General features: G+C 37.9%; 1 protein-coding gene across 1 annotated transcript in view; it reads left to right on the top strand.

The window, feature by feature from the left end:
- Positions 1-20341, top strand: part of LOC148695064 (uncharacterized) — a gene marked incomplete at its 5' end in the record, with an annotated part of 44135 nt that overhangs the window by 21662 nt on the left and 2132 nt on the right. Inside the window, 2 exons of the mRNA XM_088698297.1 lie at positions 638-937; positions 1031-2363. Of these exons, the coding sequence (XP_088554423.1) occupies positions 638-937; positions 1031-2363 (1633 nt within the window). The remainder of the gene's footprint in view (positions 1-637; positions 938-1030; positions 2364-20341) is intronic.

The raw sequence follows: 20341 nt of genomic DNA, 5'->3' as shown, positions 1-20341 counted from the left end.
TTTTACAATTCCGTGCGTTATTGGTAATACTAAGTTTGAACAATGCATGTTAGACTTAGGGGCTTCGATTAATGTTATGCCATACTCTATTTATGCATCTATGAACTTAGGTGAGCTTAAAAATGATGGTGTGATAATTCAATTAGCCGATCGTTCTAATGCATATCCAAAGGGTGTTTTGGAAGATGTTTTGGTACAGGTTGATAACTTGATTTTTCCAGCGGATTTCTACGTGCTTGACATGGAGGATTCACCCCATTCCACCCCATTACCGATTCTATTAGGGAGGCCCTTCATGAAAACAGCCCGCACCAAGATAGATGTGTTTAAAGGAACTTTAACGATGGAATTTGATGGGGAAGTCATTGATTTCAATCTTTCTGAAAGTATTAAATTTCCTAAGGACGATCATTCTTGCTTTTCTATTGATATAATTGATGATTTGGCGCAGGAATTTCTCGATTCTTTGGAGAGGGATACACTTGAAACAACAATTGCACAAGGAATTGGGCAAAAATCTGGTTTTGCCGTGCCTAGAAGTGAAGATGAGGCCGAGATGGTTGCTGCACTTGAGTCATTGCCACAACACTTTGGTAAGCCTCCAAAACCGAGTCCAATTCCTGTTTTGACTAACAAGTTGTTACCTTCAGTGATTCAGGCACCCATTCTTGAGCTTAAACCATTGCCGGATCATTTGAAGTATGTCTATTTGGGAGACAATGAGACGTTGCCTGTCATAGTTTCCTTATCCCTCACAGCAATGGAGGAGGAGAAATTGATTCGGGTGTTGAAAGAGCACAAGACGGCCATAGGATGGACCTTGGCCGACATAAAGGGTATTAGTCCTACAACTTGCATGCATCGCATACTTTTAGAGGAGGGGGCTAAACCAACCAGAGAGGCTCAACGCCGGCTCAACCCTCCAATGATGGAAGTTGTGAAAAAGGAGATTATCAAGCTTCTAGATTGTGGGGTGATCTATCCTATCTCGGATAGTCGTTGGGTTTCACCGGTTCAAGTTGTGCCAAAGAAATCCGGAGTGACTGTGGTGAAGAATGAAGAAGATGAACTTGTGCCTACACGCATTCAAACCGGTTGGAGGGTGTGCATTGACTATAGAAAGCTAAATGCCGCAACAAGGAAAGATCACTTCCCTTTGCCATTCATTGATCAAATGCTTGAAAGGTTAGCCGGTCATTCTTTTTATTGCTTTCTTGATGGTTATTCGGGTTATAATCAAATTGTCATAACGCCGGATGATCAAGAAAAGACCACCTTTACTTGTCCATTTGGTACTTTTGCATATCGTCGTATGCCATTTGGTTTATGCAATGCACCGGCCACTTTCCAACGATGCATGGTAAGTATCTTCTCTGATTATGTTGAAAAGATAATTGAAGTATTTATGGACGATTTTAGTGTGTTTGGAGACTCATTTGATGCTTGTTTGCATAATCTCACTTTAATCTTGAAAAGATGCATGGAAACTAACCTTGTTTTGAATTGGGAAAAATGTCATTTTATGGTTAAACAAGGTATAGTTTTGGGTCATATCATCTCTGAAAAAGGAATTGAAGTTGATAAGTCTAAAATAGATCTTGTACGTCACTTACCCTCTCCTACGTCGGTTAGAGAGGTCCGTTCTTTTCTTGGCCATGCAGGATTCTATCGACGATTTATCAAGGACTTTTCCAAGATTGCACAACCCCTATGCCGCCTACTCCAAAAGGATGTGTCTTTTGAGTTCAACGAGGCGTGTGAGAAGGCATTCAAGCATCTAAAAGACTTACTCACCACGGCACCCATCATAACTCCCCCGGATTGGTCCATTCCCTTTGAATTGATGTGTGATGCATCGGATTATGCACTTGGGGCTAATTTGGGTCAAAGGAAAAATAAACAGCCACATGTTATTTATTATGCTTCACGCACTTTAAATGATGCTCAATTGAATTATTCTACAACCGAAAAAGAACTTTTGGCGGTTGTATTTGCTTTAGATAAGTTTAGATCATATCTTCTTGGTACTAAAGTAATTGTTTTCACTGACCATGCAGCCTTGAAGTATCTTCTCACCAAAAAGGAGGCTAAGCCAAGACTCATTCGTTGGATGCTCCTACTTCAAGAGTTCGATCTTGAAATCCGAGACAAGAAAGGGTGTGAAAACGTGGTGGCTGACCACCTAAGTAGAATGGTGCGTGAGGAAGAGTCCACCCCCATTTTAGAAACGTTTCCGGATGAGCAACTTCTGTCCATTGAGGTAAGAACCCCTTGGTATGCCGATTTGGTCAATTTCTTGGTGTCTAAGCAAGTTCCTAGTACCCTAAACAAGTTCCAACGTGATAAACTTGTTCATGATGCACGTTTTTATGTTTGGGATGATCCATATTTATGGAAATTCTGCCCAGATCAGATTGTGCGTAGATGTGTGCCCGAATCTGAATTTAATTCCATTCTTACATTCTGCCATACTTATGCATGTGGGGGACATTTTGGCACCCAAAGGACAGCCCTAAAGGTGTTACAATCTGGATTTTATTGGCCTAATCTCTTTAAAGATGCTAAAATGTTTTGTGTAACATGCGATAAGTGTCAAAGAACAGGTAACATAGGGCCTAAGGACCAAATGCCGCAACAATCTCTCTCCTTTGTGGAAATTTTTGATGTTTGGGGTATTGATTTCATGGGCCCCTTCCCTCCATCTTTTGGTTTCACTTATATCTTGCTAGCTGTCGATTATGTTTCCAAATGGGTGGAAGCCAAAGCCACCCGTACTAACGATTCTAAGGTTGTTGCAGATTTTGTGAAATCTAATATTTTTGCTAGGTTTGGGATGCCACGAGTTTTAATTAGTGATGGGGGTTCTCACTTTCGTAACCGCACCATTGAAGCTTTGCTCAAGAAGTACAACGTTACTCATAAGGTTTCCACACCTTATCACCCTCAAACCAATGGGCAAGCGGAGGTTTCAAATAGGGAGATCAAACAAGTCCTAGAGAAAACCGTGGGACCCTCAAGAAGAGATTGGAGTTTGCGCTTGGACGATGCATTGTGGGCCTATCGTACGGCTTACAAAACTCCCCTTGGCATGTCACCTTTTGGGCTTATATATGTCCAAGTCCAAAGCTTAAAAAGTGGCCACGAGTTCAAGGTGAACGGACATAGATTGAAGCCATACTATGAGAACTTTGTGGAGCATGTCGTGGAGGAGATCCCACTCCATGCCGTGGGCTCTAATGGAGCATGAACGTGTCTTCGTCCGGCTGCAAGACGTTAAAGAAAGCGCTACTTGGGAGGCAACCCATGCAATTCAACAAAGGAAGCTCAAGGAATCACTCCAATTCCAGATTTGCGTTCCTAAACCCTTCACTTTGTTGTTTATTTCGAATCTGCCTATTTAGTTGTTTTACTTGCTGTTTGTGTGTTTCTTTGTGTTTTGTGTGATTTTATGCTTGAAACATTGCGGACAATGTTTGATTTAAGTGTGGGGGGGTAACTAAGTGTTTTTGATGCAAATTCATGGGATTTTATCACCCTTTACTTATAGACTTGTTCCTTGCTGTTTTTAAGTGTTTTTAAGCAGTTTTGGTGTGTTTTAGTGTGTTTTGAAGTGTTTTTACGTGTTTGGATCAGAAAATACGAAAATTTTACAAAAAAAAAATTGCAAAACAGTTTTGAAAAACCCAAAAAGAGTTGTTTTAAAGTTGTTTTTGTGTGTTTTTTTTTGTGTCCTAGGGTACCTTCCAACACAATGATGAAGATTTGGTTTTTAATTGCAAGACTATTAAAGAAAGTTACAAACATGTGATGTGAAAATTAACTTAACACACAAATTAACCCTCTTTTGACAATTGTAGCATATAAATATGTAGGGATCGTTCTTACACCGGGGATTAGGAGGGATTGCTAAGCACTATAAACTGACTCAAATAAATAAATCTGACCTTTAAAACACTTAACTCACTTAAAAAGACTCAAACACGTTCACAAGACTCATAATAGGCTAAAAAGACTCAAAACTGCCTTAAAAACACAATCTGGGCAGTTTTGAGCCTAAACACAAACTTGGACGAAAATTGGTTCTAACTTGACTCAAAACTCTTAAAAACACAATCTAAAACATATTTGAACTAATTAGACACTCTAAAACAAATGGGGATTTGGTTTTGGACGAAAATCAAACAAACAAAACAAGAAATTAAACTAGGCAGATTTGGACGAATTTGATGGAATTAAGTGGATGGTGAGATGGCTAGGAGGTTTTTCTCCACACATGGCATACTTGCATACAACACAATCTTCAATTGCTTATTCGATGAATTATGAAACTCAACACCCCAAGTTAATTAGGTACTCTTAAATTAACTCTCAGATTTCCCTTAGGTCATTGAATTGAATGGAATTAGCGCATTGCAATCAAATTATTCCTTAAAAGTTTTCTATATGAAAGCGCATATTAGAAAGACAATCAAAGATCATTAGGTTCTATGGAAATCATAGGTGTTGAAGAGGCATTCGTAACTATGAAAGCGCATGATACTTATGCCAAGAATTTACTTAACATAATTGTGACCAACAATCTTAACTACTCATGAATATAAGTTCCCAACGATTAGGTGAAGTTTCCTTATACCTGATAGGAGCATATTTACGCACCTTAGTTTAGCTTGTTTTTGTGCATTTATAGTGTTTTTCCTTAGTAAAGTAGTCTTTTAAGCTAGTTCTATGTGTTTTCAGGTTTTAAGGGCAAAGTATGCAAAAGGATGCATTTTGGAGCCTTTTGGAGCAAATTAGAGCTTGGAATGGACATCATATGCTTGGAGCCAAGAGGATGGACGAAATTGAAGACTTGAAGATGATGATTCCTACTTGAGCAAGGTTTCCTAGTTGAAGTAGGAAAGTCCCTAAATGGAAGATGGGTTTCCTAGTTGAATTAGGATTCCTAGTTAAGATGGGTTTCCTAGTTGAATTAGGATTCCTAGAAGAATGAAGATTCCTACTCAAATAAGGTTTCCTACTTGATAAAGGAAAGTCAAAGTCCAAATGGTCTCAAGTGAAGCAACAAAGAAGTTTTCCAAGTCCAAGAAGGAAAAGGAGTCCAAGATGAAGAAGGAATGATGAAGACAAGGTTTCCTAATCCTAATAGGCAAAGTTTCCAAGTGCAATGAGGAGTCCTTATCCATTTAGGGCACCTTATCCATTTAGGACACCTTATCCTAATCCTATAGGGATGCCATGCACTTTACCTTATCTTGGAGGGTTTCTAGAAGCCTTAGATGCCCTATCCTATCTTTGCCGTGGGTTTTATCCAAATCCCCTTAGTTTTTAGGCTTTCTAGAAGCCCTAACATTATCCCTACAAAGGTGCCGCACCCTTATCCCTTTTTCCCTACAAATTTGGCCCTTAAAACATGTTTCTAGGAACCTTATCTTATCTCCTACAAAAGTGGCGCCCCAAATCCTTCTAGAAAGTTGATTTCCCTTGCCTTGCAAGGCATTCTAGAAGCCTTATCACCTTATCTCCTTACCTGCCGCACCTAGGAAGCATTATCCCTTTCTATTTCTGATTTCTAAGCCTATTTCCTTGTGGATTTGGGTTATTCAAGTCCATATCTGATTACCCTAGGGTTTTAAGTGCCTATATATACTCATATTAACCCCTAGATCAGATCACCACCTCTCATACACATTCATTAATTCCAGAAATTCGTCCAACCCTCTCCACACCCTTGCCGCAGCCACCAAACACTTTTCTCCTTAGTTTTAAGCTTTGCCGCACTATCCCATCCCTCCTAAACACTACCCTACCATCACACATCCATTCCTCCATACAAATACCACCCAAAACCTGTCCCTAGACCCTTGCCGCACCAAGGAGGAGGAGAAGGAAGCTCGGGAGTTCATGCAATTCGAGTTCGCGTCGCTGGAATTTCTAGGTGTTTCTTTTCCTTTGAATTCAATGTTTAATTTCAATTCTCTTTGTTTTGTGCGTATGAGGAACTAAACCCCCCCTTGGCTAGGGGGGGATTCGAAACCATGAACATACTTGCTATATGAATTGATTACTTCTAATTGCGTTTCATAAGTTGTGAATTCAATTTACTTATCTATGTGAATTACATTGATTTGTGTGTGTTGGTTGAGAGTGCACGCTTAATTATCATGCATAAATTGGATGCTAGGATATAAGGAAATTTCACCTAATCGTTATGGAATTATATTCACAAGTAGTAAAGGTTGATGATCTCAATCGCGTTAAGTAAATTCTTGGCATAAGTTTCATGCAATCATAGTAACAAGTGCTTCGTCAATGCTTATGGTTTTCATAGAACTTAATGATTCTTGCTTGTATCTCTATTATGCAATCATGTAGGGGACTTGTGGGGAATGTTTTGGGTTGTCGTATGCAATCATCCAATTCAATAACGTTAGGAAAATCTGAAGGTTAATTTAAGCGAACCTAATTAACTTGGGGCGTTGAGAATTCATGGGTTATTGAAAAGCAATTGGAAATCGTTTTATATGCAAGTATAACATGTGTGGAGATGAACCCCCTAGCTAGCTTCCCATCCATTCAATTCCATCAAATTCGTTTTACAATCTGTTCTAATTTAAAAAGTTTGTTTTGTTTTTAAATTCGTCCAAAACCAATCCCCCTTTACTTTGTTGAGTCATAGTAGTTAGAAATCACTTTAGTTTGTGTTTTTAAGTGTCTTAGGTCAAAGTAAAACCAATTTTCGTCCAAAGTTGTGTCTAGTGTTCAAAACTGCCCAGATTGTGTTTTTAAGGCAGTTTTGAGTGTTTTGGTGCTGTTTTGAGTCTTTTGGTTTGTTTTGGTGTTTTAAAGTTTAGTTTTGCATTCTTTGAGTCTAGTATAGTGTTTTATATTGTGTTTTTACGTTTTTGAGTCAAATCCAAGTGATTAATAATCCCTCCTAATCCCCGGTCCAGAACGATCCCTACTTACATTCTTCACTACAATTGATAAAAAGAGGGTTTAATTTGTGTGCGTATAATTCTCGCATCAATACCCTAGCATCATATTTATGCATGCAAATTAAGTGTGCACTCTCAATTCATATACATAAACAAGTTTTAATTAAAACAGATAAGTAAATTGAATTCACCATTCATGAAATCACAACTGAAAGTAATCAAATCATCATGCAAATATAACCATGGTTTCGAAATTCCCCCCTAGCCAAAGGGGATTAGTTCCTCATGCTTGAACAACAAAAAGTATTGAATTTAAACATTGAAATCATAAGAAAGATTACACCTAAACGTTTCAGCAATTCCAAGATGGATTTGATGCACGGCTTGGCTCCTCTTCTTCCTCCTTGCTGCGGCACAAGGTATATGGGGTGGAATTGGGGGTTTTGGATGGTGTTTTCTTATTTAGAGGGATGGAGGATGGTTGATTATGGTGGTAAGGGTGCGGCAGATGTGTATGGAGATGTATGGAGGTGTATGGAGGTGTTTGGAGGTTGAGAATGGAGGCTAAGGTGTTGCGGCAATAGATTTCTGAATAGCATAAGGGGGTTGTACGAAATTTTGGCTGATTTTATGTTTATATAGTCCTAGGGTTAAGTAGATTAGGGTTAGGCTTAACAGATTTTATGGACTAGGGCCCTAGAATTCGGCCATAGGTGAGTTAAATCCACTTAGGAGAGGGTTTGGCCCAATTAGTTTCATAAAAGGATTTGTGTAACCCAAATCCACAAGGAATGAGGCCTAACAAATCAGAATCCAAAAGGAAAAAGGTTTAGGAAATTCGTCCAAAATTGGGCCTTCTAGAAACTAGGTGTTTTGTGGCTGATTTTGGGTTTTCTAGAAGAGATAAAAGGGGGAAGGGTGTGGCACCCTTTTAGGGTTAGATAAGGCTTCTAGAAATCATGTTTTTAGGTCCACTTGCGGCTAGGATTAAGACATGAGAAGGTTAGGATAGGATAAGATGAGATAAGGTTTTGGATAATGTTGGATAAGGTTTTAGATAAGGTTTTGGATAGGGTTTCCTCTTTTGAGCTACTTCCTTATCCACATTCTCTTGAGCTTAGTTCCTTCCTCTTGTCATCACATTTCTAGCCTCTTGAAGTCCAAATTCGTCCATCCATGTGATGCGAAAATAGTTAAGCACACAAATTAACCCTCTTGTTGTCAAATTGTAGTAAGGATGCAAGTAGGCATCGTTCTGGACCGGGGATTAGGAGGGCTTGCTAAAACCTCTAAACTGACTTAAAAACATAAAAACAAAGTTAAAAACGTTCACAAAGACTCAAAGGACTCGAAACAAGTTCAAAAGACTCAAAACTGCCTAAAAACACTAACTAGGCAGTTTCTGACCTTAAACACAATTTTGGACGAATTTAAGATTATGGTTTGATTCAAAACACTTTAAAACACGAACTAAACAGATTCTAAACACTATAGAACAAGAAAGTAAAGGGGGGTTTTGATTTGACGAAAATTGAAATAACAAAACAAGTTATAAAACTAGGCAGATTGTAAAACGAATTTTTGGAAACAAGATAATGGATGGATTAGTTAGAGGTCCATTCTCCACACATGACACATTTGTATATGAATCGATTTTCCAATTGCTTTTCATTAACTATGATGCTCAACACCCCAAGTTAACCGTGATGCACTAATTAACCCTCAGATTTCCTTATGTCATTGAATTGGATGATGCATGCGACAATTCAAATTATTCTCCAACGGTCCTCAACATGAATGCATAGAAGAGATACAGTGAGAGATGTTAATAGGTGCGGCAATGGCAATGGCATAAAACACAATAGGAATGTGTTTTAATGCAAGGAAATAGGAAAGAACTATCTCCCTTGCACGGCAAGGCTTGCATAGGAAATAAGTAAGTGTTTAATTCCCCAAATCCATTCTAAGAATCAGGAATTAAGGAGAATGGCTAAGTCTTGCGGCAAAGGGAGGAAAAGAAGGGGAAAGTGCAATTAAACTTGCAGATTTTGAGTGAAAGGGAATGTATAGGTGCGGCTAAGACTTTTAAGAAAGGGATTGTGACATAATCTTGCAGATTTTGGGAGAGAGAAAGGAAGGTAAGGTGCGGCACAATTTAGGACATGTCTAGGGCTTCTAGAACATGTGATTTAGGCAACCAACATTATTTGGAAACTTCAAAAATGGACACCTTCACAAATGGAAACTCCCAATAATGGAAACTGGTTTCCAATTCTTGATTCCTCCTTCTTCCTTCGATTCTAGGCTCACTTAGTCTTCAATTTCGTCCAACACTTTGGCTCCAAGCATAAGCTATCCATCCTTAGCCCAAAAGTGCTCCAAAAGACTCCAAAATGCACTTCTTTGCTCCTTTAGCCCTTAGAACCTGAAAACATACGAAAAAGGCTTAAAAGACTTAAAGAACTAAGAAAACACAACGTAAATGCATGAGAACAAGCCAATTAAGTCGCATAAATATGCTCCTATCACCATGTTGGCCCATTGATAGGAGCATATTCATGCGACTTAAATGGCTTGTTCTCGTGCATTTAAGTTATGTTTCTTTAGTTATTTTAGTCCTTTATGCTTCTTTTGTGTGTTTTCAGGTTCTAAGGGCAAAGTATGCAAAAGGATGCCTTTTGGAGCCTTTTGGAGCACATTAGAGATTGGAATGGATATCATATGCTTGGAGCCAAGAGGATGGACGAAATTGAAGGATTCCTCCTCCATTGCAGCCACATGCACATTCAATCATTCACACCAAAACCTTGCACATGCTTTCCCATTTCATTATTCATTCACCTTGCAGCCACTCCACATGCATTTCTAGCTTTTCCTTTGCATTCCCCCTTTAATCAACACATGCATCCACTCACCAAGAAATCATTCATTCCACATGCACCCAAAACACCACCAGAAATCATCATTGCCGTGGGTACCTATCCCATTTCAGATTGTCATTCCACTTCATTGCACATGCATCTTCATAATTCAACACATGCATTCATTATTTATTTACTTTGCATCCTTTAATTTAATCACATGCACATTCAAACAAACACAATCATTCCAGCCATACCTTGCATTTTCAGATTGTTCCTCCATCATTGCACCACATGCACTTGTTCCTCTAACATTTCAGCCACTTGCACTCCCATTCTCTCCCAAAACTGTGCACATGCCTTCTCCTTGCATTTCCAGCCATTCCACATGCTATTTCAGCCACATGCACTCATAATCATTCAACCAACATGTGCACATGCAACCTAGCTGTCATGTTCCCCCCATTTCACCTATAAATACTCATTCATTCACACTCATTCATGGACAATTCATTTCACAACAGAAATTGGTCCCTTGGGGCCGTGCCCTTCACAAGTCCATCCATTCCATTCATAAACACTCATCCATTGCAGAAATGTAGACCATAAAACTCCCTTGTGCCATGCTCTCCCTTACAATCCAAACACCATCCTTCCATATTCCACCACTCCTCTTCCATTCCTCCACCACTCCCCAAACCATTCACACCATCAAACTATCCTTAGACCTTGTGCTACAACGAAGAGGAAGAGAAGAGTGCCTAAACGTTCATACAATTCAAGTTTGAGTTGTTGGAATGTTTAGGTGTTTCTTTGATTTCAATGTTTAATTTCAATGCTCTTTGTTTTGTACGAATGAGGAATGGAAGATAAGAGGGCCTAAACGTTCATACAATTCAAGTTTGAGTTGTTGGAATGTTTAGGTGTTTCTTTGATTCTCTTTGTTTTGTACCATGAGGACTAAACCCCCCTTGGTTAGGGGGTGATTCGAATATATGTTTATGCTTGCATTTTGATTTGAATACTTCTAATTGCGTTTCATAAGTTGTGGATTCAATTTGTTTAACCGTTTGATTGATAACTTATTTATGTATGTTTATTGAGAATGCGCGCTTAATTTTCATGCATGAATATGAAGCTAGAATATAAGTAAGTTTCACCTAATCGTTATGAACTTATATTCACAAGTAGTGGAGGTTGCTTATAAACAATCGCGTTAAACAAATTCTTGGCATAAGTTTCATGCAATCCATAGTAACGAATGCCTCGTCAACACTTATAATTTTCATAGAGCGTAATGATTCTTGCTTGTATCTCTTCTATGCATTCATGTTGAGGACTTGTGGGGAATGTTTTGAATTGTTGTATGCGCTAACCCATCCAATTCAATAACGTTAGGAAGATTTGAAGGTTAATTAGTGCATCACGGTTAACCCGGGGTGTTGAGTTTCATGGTTTATTGAAATGCAATTGGAAATCATTTTATTATGCAAGTATAACATGTATGGAGATGAACCCCTTAGCCATTCTATCATCCATTCATTCCATTCCATCAAATTCGTTTTACAATCTGTTTAGTTTATTAACTTGTTTCGTTATTTCAATTCTCGTCAATTTAAAACCCCCCTTTACTTTCTTGTTCTTTAGTGTTTAGAATTTGTTTAGTTTATGTTTTAAAGTGTTTTGATTCAATTTTATTTCCCAATTTCGTCCAAATTCACCAAAGTAAAGTGATTTTAAGGCAGTTTTGAGTGTTTTGGGTGATGTTTGAGTCTTTTGGTTTGTTTTAATGTTTTAAGTGTTTAGTTTTACATTCTTTGAGTTAGTTTAGTGTTTTATATTGTGTTTTTACGTTCTTGAGTCAAGTTATTACTTAATTTCGTCCAAATTTGTGTTTGTGCTCAAATCTGCCCAGAAAGTGGTTTTTAGGCAGATTTGAGTGTGTTTGTGTTGTTTTGAGTCTTTTGGTTTGTCTTAGTGTTTTAAAGTTTAGTTTTGCATTCTTTGAGTCCAGTATAGTGTTTCATATTGTTATTTTACGTTTTTGAGTCAAATCCAAGTGGTTAACAATCCCTCCTAATCCCCGGTCTAGAACGATCCCTACTTATACATATACTACAATTTGACGAAAATAGGGTTTAATTTGTGTGCGTATAAATCACGCATCACCCATATGCAAGCTATCCACATAGTGTCCAAAATTGCTCCAAATTGCCTCAAAATGCACTTCCTTGGTACTTTAACCCATAGGACCTAACACACGAAATTGAGTTGTGATACGACATTAACTAAGAAATAATAGCACAAATGCACAAGAATAAGCTAGTTAAGTCGCCTAAATATGCTCCTATCAAATTCCCCCACACTTATCTTTTGCTAGTCCTCGAGCAAAACAAACAACAAAAAGTAACAAAACAAACAATCTTAACCTTCCAACGTTCGCCTCAGGGATTTCCAATGAAACATAACATGTCAAAGATCACTACTCACATAGATTTAAGCAATCCTTACCCTTGAGCATACTTAATCATAGTCACCATTCACTAGCTCGCTTTTAATCAATTAAAACAACATTTTGAATGTAGTAACATGCCTTAGAGAATTCCCTCAATTCCTTACTAGATGTACTCTCGATTTTCACACAGATTTTCTGACTACACTCCCTACACTAGGTATATGTGAGGAGATTGATGTAAACATGTAGACGAACACTCACATATGTTATAACAAGGAAAGCATTTTCTGGAATTATTAACATGTATATATATGATCTCATGAATGGAATGCCACTACTTAGATGATGCGAAAATAGTTAAGCACACAAATTAACCCTCTTGTTGTCAAATTGTAGTAAGGATGCAAGTAGGGATCGTTCTGGACTGGGGATTAGGAGGGCTTGCTAAAACCTCTAAACTGACTTAAAAACATAAAAACAAAGTTAAAAACGTTCACAAAGACTCAAAGGACTCGAAACAAGTTCAAAAGACTCAAAACTGCCTAAAAACACTAACTAGGCAGTTTCTGACTCTAAACACAATTTTGGACGAATTTAAGATTATAGGTTGATTCAAAACACTTTAAAACACAAACTAAACAGATTCTAAACACTATAGAACAAGAAAGTAAAGGGGGGTTTTGATTTGACGAAAATTGAAATAACAAAACAAGTTATAAAACTAGGCAGATTGTAAAACGAATTTTTGGAAACAAGATGATGGATGGATTAGTTAGAGGTCCATTCTCCACACATGACACATTTGTATATGAATCGATTTTCCAATTGCTTTTCATTAACTATGATGCTCAACACCCCAAGTTAACCGTGATGCACTAATTAACCCTCAGATTTCCTTATGTCATTGAATTGGATGATGCATGCGACAATTCAAATTATTCTCCAACGGTCCTCAACATGAATGCATAGAAGAGATACAGTGAGAGATCATTATGCTCTATGAAAATCATAAGTGTTGACGAGGCAATTGTAACTATGAATGCATGATACTCTTGCCAAGAATTTAATTAACGCGGTTGTGACTAGCAACCTTCACTACTCATGTTTATAAACTTGTGACGATTAGGTGAAACTCGTTTATAAACTAGCATCGAGTTCATGCATGAAAACTAAGTATGCATCCTTAATCAACATACAAGAACAAGTTTTGAATAAAACAGATAATTGAATTGCAATCACAACCTAACAAATCACAATTGGAAGAAATCAATTCATATCTCAAACATGGTCATGGCTTCAAACTTTCCCCTAACTAATTAGGGGTTTAGCCACTCATGATTACAGCAAACTCAGAGAGTAATAACAATGTAAACATTGAAAACAAGAACGAAGTACACCTAAGAACGCCCCAATCTGCAAGCATGAAACGTTCAAGGCCTCCTTCCTCTCCTAATTGCTGCGGCACAAGAGGTTATTGTGAGTTTAGGGGGTTATGGATGATGTTGAATGATGGATTTAGGGTTAGGATGGATGTAAGGGACGGCAAAGGTTGGTTTTGGGCAGAAAATATGGAGAATGGTGAAGTATGGATGTGCTAGAAGGAAGGGATGAATTTCTGGCGTGAATGGTGAATGAATCAATCCCTTGTGGCTGCAACAAGAATGTTTCTTTATAGGATTTCAGGAATTAAAACCCTAGGTTATTTAGGTAAACAGAAATTAAGTCAAAAGCTTCTAGAAATAGGAAATCAAATCAGAAAATTAAAGGAAAGTGGTTAATAGGTGCGGCAATGGCATAAAACACAATGAGAATGTGTTTTAATGCAAGGAAATAGGAAATAAGTAAGTGTTTAATTCCCCAAATCCATTCTAAGAATCAGGAATTAAGTTAAATCCCTTTAAAATAGGTAATTGAAATCAGGAATTAAGGAGAAGGGCTAAGTCTTGCGGCAAAGGGAGGAAAAGAAGGGGAAAGTGCAATTAAACTTGCAGATTTTGAGTGAAAGGGAATGTATAGGTGCAGCTAAGACTTTTAAGAAAGGGATTGTGACATAATCTTGCAGATTTTGGGAGAGAAAAGGAAGGTAAGGTGCGGCACAATTTAGGACATGTCTAGGGCTTCTAGAACATGTGATTTAGGCAACCAACATTATTTGGAAACTTCAAAAATGGACACCTTCACAAATGGAAACTCCCAATAATGGAAACTGGTTTCCAATTCTTGATTCCTCCTTCTTCCTTCGATTCTAGGCTCACTTGGTCTTCAATTTCGTCCAACACTTTGGCTCCAAGCATAAGCTATCCATCTTTAGCCCAAAAGTGCTCCAAATGACTCCAAAGTGCACTTCTTTGCTCCTTTAGCCCTTAGAACCTGAAAACATACGAAAATGGCTTAAAAGACTTAAAGAACTAAGAAAACACAACGTAAATGCATGAGAACAAGCCAATTAAGTCGCATAAATATGCTCCTATCATTAGACGCGAGAACCAGGGATACCATATGCTCAAACCCATTTTAAACTCCACATATTGAAACACATAACAATCAAGATAGAAGTCAAAGGGTTGTAACGAGGCTAGGGTATTGGCTAACAACGAAAGGTGAAGGATAAACAAACATTCTTAAAGCAATAGTGAGCAAAGTATTGAATTAGGCACTTAGAATTCCCTTTAGAACGCAGAAGTCAACTTTGAACACCCAAGGGGAAGTCACACAACACTTAGGGCCATATTCAAACTTTTTGGACCCTTTCTTCAACAATCACACTTGTGAGTTCATTCTCACTTATTCTGACTCCTTTTCTTTCTTTTCTTCTTCTTTTTCTTCTTTTTCACAATTTTTTTTTTCCTTTTCGTTTTTTTTTTTCCTTTCTTTTTCTCGTACCTCTTTTGAGACTTTGGCGCACACACACTCACAAAATCCCTTCCCCCACACTTGTTTTCTGCACAAATGTCACTCAAAAGGAATTCCTTCTAAGTTATGCTCCACTATACTTCAAGAACAAGGGTATGGAAAGTCCTATTCTAGGCTAGGTAAGGATGATGTGGTTAACAAGAAAATAGGCTAAACAAGGCTCAAGGGGGTTTAAACCTATAATACAAATGACAAGGGTGGATTCGGCTATTTGGCTATGGTGGTGACTACTACACAACTTCATCCTGTTATTTGTTATGCTAATCAATTTCATGCTTTGAATAAAACGGGTATGAGTTCTAGTATTTGGAACTATAATGATGAAACGCATTCTAAGTAGCAACCAAGCAAAGAATAATGAGATCATGCAACGACTTTAGAAAACAAGAATGCACAGATTAATAACTCTCCAAATAAACATTTAGGCTCAAGTCTCTCAGGGATGTAGCGTTTGTTTGAGTTCCTTCCTTCAAGCATGTTACAAAAACTGATTTTATCCTTTGTGATTACATGTGAATTCGTAAACTATAACTACAACCAAGCATAAACCAAGGAGCAAATCAAACTTCCATCATTGTTTGTAACTCTCTTTAACAGTCTTGCATTAAAAACCAAATCTTCATCATTGTGTTGGAAGGTACCCTAAGACACAAACAAACACACAAAAACAACTCTTTTTGGCTTTTTCAAAACACTTTTTTTCAATTTTTTTCAAATTTTCGGATTTTTACTTCAAAACACACCAAAACAGCTCAAAATGCATTAAAAACACTTAAATACAGTGGGAAATGATAGGAGCATATTTAGGCGACTTAACTAGCTTATTCTTGTGCATTTGTGCTATTATTTCTTAGTTAATGTCGTATTACAACTCAATTTCGTGTGTTTGTAGGTCCTATGGGTTAAAGTATCAAGAAAGTGCATTTTGGTGCATTTTGGAGCTATTTTGGACACTAGGTGGTGAGCTTGCATGTGGGCTAACATGGATGGACGAATTTGGACTTCAAGAAGGTGGAAATGTGATAAGAAGAGGAAGGAACTAAGCTAAGGACAAAGTGGATAAGGAAAGTGCAAGAAAAGAGGAAACATTATCCAAAACATTATCCAAACCTTATCTCATCTTATCCTATCCAAACCTTATCATGTCTTACTCCTAATTACATGGGGACTTAAATGGATCATTCTAGAACCTATTTCTAGAAGCATCCTAGTCTAGAAGGCCCAAATCTGCCACATAACCTATTCTTTCTAGAAACCCTAGAAAAGTGGCGCCCAAACCTTTCTAGAAGGCTTTACCTTGCCTTGCAAGCCAAGCTACCCTCTCCCCTAAATCAGCCGCACCTTCCTAGGCCCAATCCCTTTGGGATTCTGATTTCCAAGGCCTAATCCTTGTGGATTTGGGTATACAATTCGTTTTATAAAACTATGTGGGCCAAAAACCTCTTCCTAGGTGGATTTGACAACCCATGGCCGAATTCTAGGGCCCTAATCCACCAAATCTGCTAAGGAAACCCTAATCTAATAAACCCTAGGACTATATAAACATATTTTCAGCCACAAATTCGTACCACCCCCTTATGCTAGTCAGAAACCCTTGTGCCTCACCTCCATTCTCCATTCTAAGCCTCCATAGACCTCCCTCCACATCCATACATCTCTGCTGCACCCTTCCCCACCATAATCAACCATCCTCCATCCCTCCAAACAAGAAAACACCACCCAAAACCACAAATTCCATCACCCAAACTTTGTGCCGCAGCAAGGAGAAGGAAGAGGAGCCAATCTGTGCATCGAATCCATCTTGGAATTGCTGAGCATTTAGGTGTATTCTTTCTTATGATTTCAATGTTTAAATTCAATACTTTTTGTTGTGCAAGCATGAGGAACTAATCCCCCCTTTGGCTAGGGGGGAATTTCGAAACCATGGTTATATTTGCATGATGATTTGATTACTTTCAGTTGTGATTTCATGAATGATGAATTCAATTTACTTATCTATTTTAATTAAAACTTGCTTATGTATATGAATTGAGAGTGCACGCTTGATTTGCATGCATAAACATGATGCTAGGGTATGAGGGAACTTCACCTAATCGTTGGGAACTCACATCTATGAGTAGTTAAGATTGTTGGTCGCAATTATGTTAAGTAAATTCTTGGTATAAGTATCATGCGCTTTCATAGTTACGAATGCCTCGTCAACACCTATGATTTCCATAGAACCTAATGATCTTTGATTGTCTTTCTATCATGCGCTTTCATATAGAAAACTTTTAAGGAATAATTTGATTGCAATGCGCTAATTCCATTCAATTCAATGACCTAAGGGAAATCTGAGAGTTAATTTAAGCGTACCTAATTAACTCGGGGTGTTGAGGTTCATAAATTCATCGAATAAGCAACTGGAGATTATTTTGTATGCAAGTATGCCATGTGTGGAGAAAAACCTCCTAGCCATCTCACCATCCACTTAATTTCACCAATTTCGTCAGAATCTGCCTATTTTACATATTTGTTTTGTTTGTTTGATTTTCGTCAAAAACCAAATCCCCAAGTGTCTTAGAGTGTCTAATTAGTTAGAATATGTTTAGATTGTGTTTTTGAGTGTTTTGATTCAAGTTGTTACCCAAATTCGTCCAAATTAGTGAAAGTGCTCAAAACTGCCCAGAAAGTGTTTTTAAGGCAGTTTTGAGTGTTTTGGGGCTGTTTTGAGTCTTTGGGTTTGTTTTAGTGTTTTTATTGTTTAGCTTTGCATTCTTTGAGTCTAGTTTAGTGTTTTAACCTTTGTTTTACGTTTTTGAGTCAGTTTCCAAGTGATTTAGCAATCCCTCCTAATCCCCGGTTTAGAACGATCCCTACTTATTTATATGCTACAATTGTCAAAAGAGGGTTAATTTGTGTGTTAAGTTAATTTTCGCATCAGGAAACAACATTAGAAGTGATAGGTGATAAAATCCCACGAATTTTGCATAAGAACACTTGTTTACCCCCCCCCCCCCCCCCCACACTTACATCAAACATTGTCCTCAATGTTTCACATAAAGACTCACACAAAAGCAAACAAATAACAAACAACTAAGCATGATAAAATAAAGCAGCAAAGAGAAGGGTTTAGAAACGCAAATCTGGGTTTGGAGTGGAAGTTCCATCTTCTCCTTGTTGAATGCATGGGTTGCCTCCCAAGAAGCGCTTGCTTTAACGTCTTCCAGCCGGACGAATATGCCATGCTAACCTTCACTAGTACCCACGGCATGGAGGGGTACATCATCCACAACATGCCCCTCGAAATTCTCATCATATGGCTCTATGAATGGAAGGGGATAGTGATCCTCCCTGATTTTGGTGTTTTGGTTCCTAAAGTCCATATAAATGCTCCCACCACCTTGAAATCGACTGGGTACCTGCACCAAAGAAGGTAACAACCTATTAGTTGAAATGGGAATTGGAATTGGGATTGGAGACTTACTAGGTTGTTGTGGCAATGCCCCTAGGGCAGCCACCATCTCGCCAATTTTATCACTAGGCATGGCCAAATTGGGTGTTTTTAGGGTAATGGCGTGCTCCTTGTGCTCCACTCCAATTCCTTCCTCAATGGTGGTTCTAGATGCATCCTTCTTGATGGGTGCTGAACGTTCCTGCCCTATATTTTTAATTATACTAATGGCAAAACAAGAACGAACATCATTAGGATTCTCAATGGATTCAGAGACTTTAAAGTTAATCATATCACCACCAAATTCCATAGTTAAGGCTCCTTTGGCCACGTCAATCTTGGTATGGGCTGTTTTCATGAAAGGTCGTCCAAGTAAGAGTGGTGATGGTGGAGAGTGGGTTGAATCCTCCATGTCAAGCACATAGAAATCTGCAGGAAAAATCAAGTGTTCTACCTGCACCAAAACATCTTCCAAAACTCCTCTTGGGTATGCATTAGATCGATCGACTAATTGAATAATAATACCATCATTTTTAAGCTCTCCTAGATTCATAGATGCATAAACAGAATATGGCATGACATTAATTGATGCACCTAAATCTACCATAGCATGTTCAAACCTTGTATTACCAATTACACAAGGGATAGTGAAACTACCTGGATCTTTGCATTTAGGTGGCAGCTTTCTTTGCAACATTGCAGAGACATTCTCACTTACATGTACCACTGCTTTCTCCCGAATCCGTTTCCTTGTTGTTGATGCGAAATATATAAGCACATGATGTGAAAATTAACTTGACACACAAATTAAACCCTATTTGCGACAATTGTAGTAGATATGTAAGTAGGGATCGTTCTAGACCGGGGATTAACTAGGGATGCTAATCTATGTAAATAAGACTCAAAAACACTAAACTAGACTCTATGGACTCAAAACTAACTTTAGACACTTAAAACAGCAACCAATACTCAAAAAGACTCACTTTTAGACTCAATAAAGGTTTTGGACGAAAATAGGACTTGACTAGATTCAAAAGACTCAAGGAAAACAAGTTTTGACTCAAATATGAAGACTAAATAACATGGGGATTGTTTTTGACGAATTTTAGACTCAAAACAAAAACTTTATAGAAAACACTTTTGAAAAACGAATTTAGGTAAAATAAATGGGTAAAAGGCTAGTTAGAGGGTCCTTCTCCACACATGATATATGCATACGAACCAATGTCCAGTTATTACTTCTTTAGACTATGAATGACAACGCCCCAAATTAGTTGCATCGCACAACTAACCCTCAAGTTTTCCTTATTTCATTGAATTAGATGGAATACGCATCTAAACCAAATTATCTTTTTCAAGTTCTTTATATGAGACGCATAACAAAGATACATATCAAAAGTCATTAAGTTTTGTGAAAACTATAAGCATTGACAAGGCATTCATCACTATGAAAAACATGAGACTCATACCAAGGATTTACATAACGCGATTGTGACTAGCAACCTCCACTACTTGTGAATATAAGTGAATAACAATTACGTGAAACCCCCTTATATTCTAGCATCAAGTTTATGCATGCAAATTAAGTGTTAACCCCCAACCCACATACATAAACCATTTTTAATAACTTAGATAAGCAAATCACATTCATGCCTTAAGAAATAATAACCGGACGTAATCAATTCATATAAAACATATAATCATGGCTTCAAATTCTCCTCTAACTAAAAAGAAGTTAGTTCCT

This window comes from Pyrus communis, chromosome 8 (assembly GCF_041283825.1).
Source record: "Pyrus communis isolate YQ-2024b chromosome 8, ASM4128382v1, whole genome shotgun sequence".
In the NCBI taxonomy this organism is placed as follows: domain Eukaryota; kingdom Viridiplantae; phylum Streptophyta; class Magnoliopsida; order Rosales; family Rosaceae; genus Pyrus; species Pyrus communis.
This window is presented reverse-complemented; position numbering and strand designations above follow the sequence as displayed.